An 8,028-nucleotide genomic window follows, 5' to 3' on the forward strand; every position below is an offset into this window, starting at 1 on the left:
AGAAGCAAAGGAAAGCAGTCAAATAAGACTAAATAGTTTAGCCATTAAACAAGTCAAAGAATTTTAGTTCCTGGGCTTCCCTAGTGGCTCAGAGGGTAAAGCATCTGCCTGCAATGCAGGAGACCCAGGTTCGCTCCCTGGATCAGGAAGATCCCCTGGAGAAGGAAATGGCAACCTGTTCCAGTATTCTTGCCTGGAGAATCCCATGGATGGAGAAGCCTGGTGGGCTACAGTCCATAGGGTTGCAAAGAATCAGACACTACTGAGCGACTTCACTTTCACTTTCACTTTCAAGGGCTATAGATAATACTCTAAGCCATATCCTTTGCAGATACTGAAACCCCCCACCAGGTGGAAGAAGATAACTACATGATGACCAGACTATAGCCATGACATAAACTGCCGTGATTCCAAGAATGGGCCTCAAGGAAATGGGAACAAACCAACTTGGAAATGAAGATCAACTGTACTTCAAACGATCAAAATGAAGCTGGTCAGACATGTGATGACCAATTTCAAGATGACTGACTATCAGAGATGACTGCTATTTCTACAAGTAGCCACCTCCCTCCACCTATACACCCCTGAAATGCCCCTTTAAAAACTCTTGTCCAATAATTGTCAGTGAAGAGTCAGCCTTTGGACATGGGTCCACCGTCTCTTCTAGTTGCTGCCTCCAAGATAAAGCGAACTTTCCTTTCCACCAACCTTGTCTCTCAAGTATTGGCTTTCTACCAGTGAGCAGCAGGACTGCATTTTTGGTAACACAGTCATTTCACTTTCACTGTCTAAACCTCGAACAAATTTCTCCTGTCTGCCCCTAACCCAGTACAGCTCAGGAAAGAAACTTCTAAGATGAGGTTCCAGTTAGCTAAATTGATACAGTACAAAGTCACCGCATCTTGGGAAGCTGCCTTCATCTTCCATTGTGCTTGGACCCCCAAACTGGTCAAAGTAGACACTCTAATAATCCACTTCCCCACTTCAACTTCTACCCATTTCTTACATAAGAAAAACTGTGATTAGTATTAATATATTTCTATACAAGCAAGCACCTTTATGATAACAAGCATTACTTTTTTTATAAATAAGTTTATTTAGCATTTACTATAAGGGAATTTCTATCTGTTAGTATGTGTGACATTCATTTATTTATTCGAAGATAACAAACTACATTTAATGAAATAAATCAGTTTGAGATTTGCACTGGGAAAAAACTCATGAAGAAGATGAAGGAAAAACAAACTATAGAGTAGAAGGAAATCCTGACAAAGAATTTATATCTAGAATATATTAAGAAATCGTAAAACTCAACATTAAAAAAAATCTATTTAGAAAAATTGACAAAAATATGAAGAGAAATTTTAACAAAGAGGCTATACAGAAGTCAAATGGACACATGAAAAAATATTTAACACCATCAGTTAGCCATTAGAGCCAATGAAAAACACAATGACATGTCACTACACACCTATCAGAATGGCTAATAAAAAACAATGACAAAAAACTTGTGAGGAAGTAGAGAAGCTGGATAACACATACATTGCTGATGGGATGGGAAGGAAAACAGTTTGTCAGTTTCTCAAAAAACTAAACATGTAACTACCACATGACACAGCAATTGTACTCCTGACGTTTACCCTAGAGAAATAAAAACTATGTTCACATAAAACCCTGCAAATGAATGTTTGTAGCAACTTTATTTGCAATACCCAAAAACTGGAAACATTATAGCCAACAGCAAAAAGCTGAAAACTTTTCTTCTAAGATTAGGAACAAGGTATAAATGCCCACTCCTGTCATTTCTATTCACATAGAACTGGAAGTCCTAGGTAGAACACTTAGGCAAGGAAAAGAAAATAAAGGGGATCTACATCAGGAAGGAAGAATAAAATTATCTCTGTTTACAGATGACATGATCTCATACATAGACAACCCTAAAGATGCTACCAAAAATCTATCAGAACTAATATAATTCAGTAAAGCTCAGTTCAGATCAGTTCAGTTCAGTCGCTCAGTCATGTCCGACTCTTTGCGACCCCATGAATCACAGCACGCCAGGCCTCCCTGTCCATCACTATCTCCAGGAGTTCACTCAAACTCCCGTCCATCGAGTCAGTGATGCCATCCAGCCATCTGTCTTCCCCTTCTCCTCCTGCCCCCAATCCCTCCCAGCATCAGAGTCTTTTCCAATGAGTCAACTCTTCGCATGAGGTGGCCAAAGTACTGGAGTTTCAGCTTTAGCATCATTCCTTCCAAAGAACACCCAGGGCTGATTCCTGTAGAATGGACTGGTTGGATCTCCTTGCAATCCAAGGGACTCTCAAGAGTCTTCTCCAATACCACAGTTCAAAAGCATCAATTCTTCAGCACTCAGCTTTCTTCAGAGTCCAACTCTCACATCCATACATGACCACTGGAAAAACCATAGCCTTGACTAGACGGACCTTTGTTAGCAAAGTAATGTCTCTGCTTTTCAATATGCTATCTAGGTTGGTCATCGGAGAAGGCAGTGGCACCCCACTCCAGTACTCTTGCCTGGAAAATCCCATGGATGGAGGAGCCTGGTAGGCTACAGTCCATGGGGTCGCTAAGAGTCAGACACGACTGAGCAACTTCACTTTCACTTTTCACTTTCATGCATTGGAGAAGGAAATGGCAACCCACTCCAGTGTTCTTGCCTGGAGAATCCCAGGGACAGGGGAGCCTGGTGGGCTGCCGTCTATGGGGTCACACAGAGTTGGACACGCCTGAAGTGATTTAGCAGGTTGGTCATAACTTTTCTTCCAAGGATCAGCATAAAATACCAGCTGTGTTTCCATGCACTAATAATAAACTCCTGGAGGAGGGCATGGCAACCCACTCCACTATTCTTGCCTGCAGAGGCCCCATGGATACATGAGCCTGGCAAGCTACAGTACAGTCCACGGGGTCACAAAGAGTCAAACACGACTGAACGACTAAGCACACACAATAATAAACTATCCAAAGTTAAGGGGGAAAAAAATCCCACTTACTATAGCAACAAAAAGAATGAAATACTGAGGAATAAAATTAACCAAAGGAGTTTCCTCAGTGGTAAATAATCTGCCTGCAATGCAGGAGACATGGGAGGAAGATCCTCTGGAGGAGGGCATGGTAACTCACTCCAGCATTCTTGGAGGGAAAATTCCATGGACAGAGGAGCCTGGTGGGCTATAGTCCATGGGATTGGACAGGACTGAAACCACTGAGTATCAGCAGCAAATTTAACCAAAGAGATGAAAGACTTACACACTTAAAACTTCAAATCACTGATGAAAGAAATTAAAGAAGACACAAATAAGTGGAAAGACACGCCATGTTCATAAATGGGAAGACTTAATATTGTTCATATATTATAGAGTCAATGTAATCCCTATCAAAATCCCAAGGCATTTTTTACAGAAAAAGAAAAAAATCATAAATTTTATATTGAATCAAAAAATCCTGAATATATAAAGCAATCTTGATCAACAGGAATAAAGCTGGAGGCACCACACTTCCTGACTTCAAAATATATTCCAATGCTACAGTAATTAAAACAGTGCAGTACTGGCATAAAAACAGACTTACAGATCAATGGAAAAGAACAGAGAAATTAACCCATGTATATATGAAGAAGGCAATGGCACCCCACTCCAGTACTCTTGCCTGGAAAATCCCATGGATGGAGGAGCCTGGTAAGCTGCAGTCCATGGGGTCGCTAAGAGTCGGACATGACTGAGTGACTTCCCTTTCACGTTTCATTTTCATGCATTGGAGAAGGCAATGGCAACCCACTCCAGTGTTCTTGCCTGGAGAATCCCAGAGACAGGGGAGCCTGGTGGGCTGCCGTCTATGGGGTTGCACAGAGTCGGACACGACTGAAGCAACTTAGCAGCAGCAGCATATGGTCAAATGATCTTTGACAAGGGTTCCAAGAATATACAATGGGGAAAGGATAGTCTTCAATAAATGGTATTGGGAAAACTGGCTAACCACATACAAATGAATGAAATTAGACTCTTACAACATGTACAAAAATCAACCCAAAAATATAGTAAAAATTTAAATATAAGACCTGAAACTATAAAACTCCTACAAGAAAAATACAGAGGAAAAACTTGATGATGTTAGGCTTGGCAATGGTTTCTTAGATATGAAAACAAAAGTACAAACAATAAAAGCAAAAATTAGACAAGTGGGACTACATCAAACTAAAGAAGCTTTGCAGAATAAAGGAAACAAATCAAGAGTGAAGAGACAACCTACAGAATAGCAGAAAATTTTTGCAAACCAAATATCAGGCATGTTATTAATATCTAATATATATAAGGAATTTCTACAACTTAAAACAAAAGAAATTAAATAACTTGATTTTAAAAATGGGCAAAGAACAACTTGAATAGACATTTCTCCAAAGAAGACATAGGAATGGCCAATAGGTAGAGGGAAAGATACTTAACATCACTAATCATGCAAATTGTGCTTTAATCATGCAAATCAAAACCACAATGAGATACCACTTCATTCCTGTTAGATTCGTTTTTATGAAAACAAACAAAGGTAAGCATCAGTAAAGATGTGAAGAATTGGGAACGTTTGTACACTATTGGTAAGAAAATACAGCCCCTATGGAAAACAGGATAAAGGTTCCTCAAAAATTAAAAATACAATTACTATATGATTCAGCAATCCTTCTTCTGGGTCTATATCCAAAAGAATTGAAATTATGACTTTGAAAACATATATGTACTCCTGTGTTCACTATAGCATTATTCACAGTAATCATGATAAAAAACAAATCAAGTGCCCATCATCAGATGAACAGATAAAGGAAAAGTGATATACACACATGATGTAATATTATTCAGCCTTAAAAAGGAGGAAATCCTGCAATGTGCAACAACACAGAAGACCTTGGAGAGTACTATGCTACATGAAATAAGCCAGCCGCAGGAGTCCACTTACGTGAGGTCCCTGAAATAGTCAAACTCATAGAAACAGATACTAAGATGCTGGTTGCCAAGGGCAGGGTGAGGTGAGAGCAGCATCAAGAGTTGCTTTTTGACAAGTAGCTAGTTTCAATTATACTAGAGGAATAAGTGCTAGAGAGTTGCTGCACAACTTTGGACCTACAGTTGAAATACTATATTGTGCTCTCAAAAACTTGTTAGGATGGTAGATCTCATGTTAGATGTCCTTACAGTATTAATTAATTAGCTATTAATTAAATGGCTTTAAATTTTCAAAGTTTTTCCTTAAAAAGCTTAAGATACAGGTAAGACAGCTTGCACGCATCTCAAAGGCCACTTTGTGTTTTCACCAGCTGTGCTTGTGTGCTCAATCCTGTCCAGCCCTTTGTGATCTCATGTGACTGTAGCCCACCAGGCTCCTCTGCCCATGGGATTTCCCAGACAAGAATACTGGAGTGGGTTGTTATTTCCTTCTCCAGGGCATCTTCCTGACCCAGGGATCAAGTCTCTTGTGGCTCCTGCATTGGCAGGTGGATTCTTTACCAGTGAGCCTCCTGGGAAGCCCTATTACCTAAATTAAAAAGCATAAAGACATGACCTATGTAAAGTCCCCAGGCCAATGCTTGATTCACACTAAACAGTTAGTATATGTGATTTTCTGTCCTTCTTCAAAACAATCATCAGAGTTGTGTTGGCCTAATATTGTTAACATCATCCTTTATACATGCCCAGCCTCACACTATTGCAGCAGAATATGCAGTTGCACCTCAGGTGACTATGATGAGAAAGTCTCCACAACTTCTTCAAATCAATGCCTGTAAGAACAGAAAGATTAGCTGAATTTCTCTTTCTGAAGAGGCACTATTCCTTTCCAGTCAGTGCTCTGTTGCACTCTAGATTTGCAACTCAATCATCTTAAAAAAAAACAAACAAAACAAAACAAAAAGAATATCTTACACAGCCAGTAAGATATACTCTACAAAGAGCAATGCATCTTAGCAACCAGACTGCTTTTTCTAACCAGTGAGTATCACAAGTGAAGTTGCCCTCTGCCCCCTCAATTCTTCTCCTTAGCCCCTGTTCTGCTCAATGCCTGTTTTCCTCTTCATAAATGGTCTTGCCTCACTGTCTACTCCTTTCCTCCCCTCCTCTGTCTTCTGCCCCTGCCACTTTCTGCATGAATTTTATTTATTTATTTTTTCCTGCATGAATTTTAAACAATTTTTTTTAGAAAGCCAAGAAGTGAAGATACTCTTCTCTGTCCACCAACTGGGCACAGGCATTTGACCCTGACTTTTGTATATGGGCTTCCCTTGTGGCTCAGCTGGTAAGGAATCCGCCACCAATGCGGGAGACCTGGGTGCAGTCCCTGGGTTGGGAATATCCCCTGGAGAAAGGAAAGGCTACCCACTCCAGTATTCTGGCCTGGAGAATTCCATGGACTGTACAGTCCATGGGGTTGCAAACAGTTGGATATGACTGAGTGACTTTCACTTCACTTCACTTTGTATATGGAAAACATTCAAAGGAGGGACCTAGGCAGTCTCCCATGGCTAGTATAAGCCCAGCACACCTCCTGCTGTGAGCTTCCACACTTTAAAGTAACCAACAACTCTCTCTGTAATAAATCAAAAGCAGGTCGGCTTAGAAGTTACACACATTGTGCCACCTGAGAATGTGCCATTTTTAAAAATTTAGGGAAAAAAGGAATGAGCAACTTAGTAGCTGAGCTTATCTTTCAACTGAAAAACAAGACCACTTTCCAGCAGGATAAATGTTTATAAAATAATCTTCAGAGTCAAATGTGGAATTTCCTTACCCTCCTGAAAACATTCAACTTTCAGTGGAAGTAATTCTTCCAATCGCTCTGGTTTCCTTTTCTAAGTCATCAGCCACCTGTCAAGAGACCTGAGGCCTCCCAATCTGAGCAGGCTTTTCAAGCTGCTTACCCTGTCTCATATGACCAGTACCATGAGGACGGGTTCATATTACACCCGTTGGAGAAGGCTTAAAACGCTGATGATACTGAACCAAAATTATTTCAACAGTTTTGTCCGGCACATTATAAGCTTAAATACTGAGCCAAATCATATCGGGTTGAGTCAAGCTCATGACATAGGAGCCAGCACTCCCTGGAATCAGCCCTTCTCCCCTCCCATCTGAAGCTAGCCCTCTTTTTAAATTCAAGAAAATACTCCATCCTTCAAAAATCTGACTCCCTTCGCACCTCATTCACACTTGAAATGCTGAATCATGACTCTGAGGTTGTAAAAGAAAAACTACTTCGACTGGGACGCCGGAATCCCCAGAGGACCCCACGTTTTTCTGCCCTCCTTTGCTTTGCATCTTTTAAAGCCTAAATCTGGAGCTCTTCCCAAAGATCCGAGAGACTCCAGAAACAGTCAAGGCTGCAGGTCGGGAGAGAGCTTCTGCCTGCGGTCCTTTCCTCCCCAAATCCCCGCGCCACGGCAGCTCAGGGCTGCTAAGAGGCTGATAACTTTCCATCTGCAAAGCTGCCCAACAGCGGCCGAGAAATGCTCAACTTGGGAGCTTCACCACTACAGCCACCGCATCGTCGGGCGCGCTCTGGTCTCACTTGGCCACAGCCCCACGGGAGTGAGGTGTGCGTGGGCGGTTCCACGGCCCCTCCAGCCCTGGCCCCAAAGACCAGCCCGCCCAGAGCGAAGACTCCAGAAACTCGATCCCAACTCGCAGCCCGCGCCTTCCGAGCCGCCCCGGGAGCCCGGAGAAGCGGGGCCGAGGTCAACAAGCAGAGGGGCGTGGGCAACCTGGAGAGCAGGGAGGCGTGGAGGGCAAGGGGCAGCAAGAAAAGAAACGCCCTCCCCTCCCCTCAAGCGGGTCCCTCAACTTCTCCCAGCCCGGTAGAGGGTGAGTAGAAACGGCCGCTGCGAGCCCAGGGTGAGGGACTCACTTGAAGGAGAGGACGCAGAGCGGCCGGTAAGACTTGTGGCTGGTGTTCTCGGCCATGCCCTTGCCCCAGAAATCGTTGGAGAAGATGCCCCAGAGCAGAGGGGCTCCGGGCCGCACGTCG

General features: G+C 42.5%; 1 protein-coding gene across 1 annotated transcript in view; it reads right to left on the reverse strand.

The window, feature by feature from the left end:
* TMTC1 (transmembrane and tetratricopeptide repeat containing 1) overlaps positions 1–8,027 on the reverse strand; it is a gene marked incomplete at its 5' end in the record, with an annotated part of 314,006 nt that extends 305,979 nt beyond the window's left edge. Inside the window, one exon of the mRNA XM_010856048.1 lies at positions 7,909–8,027. Within this exon, the coding sequence (XP_010854350.1) occupies positions 7,909–8,027 (119 nt within the window). The remainder of the gene's footprint in view (positions 1–7,908) is intronic.
* Position 8,028: the final 1 nt, after the last annotated feature.

Source organism: Bison bison, unplaced genomic scaffold (genome assembly GCF_000754665.1).
Source record: "Bison bison bison isolate TAMUID 2011002044 unplaced genomic scaffold, Bison_UMD1.0 scf7180017864370, whole genome shotgun sequence".
Classification (NCBI taxonomy): Eukaryota; Metazoa; Chordata; class Mammalia; order Artiodactyla; family Bovidae; genus Bison; species Bison bison.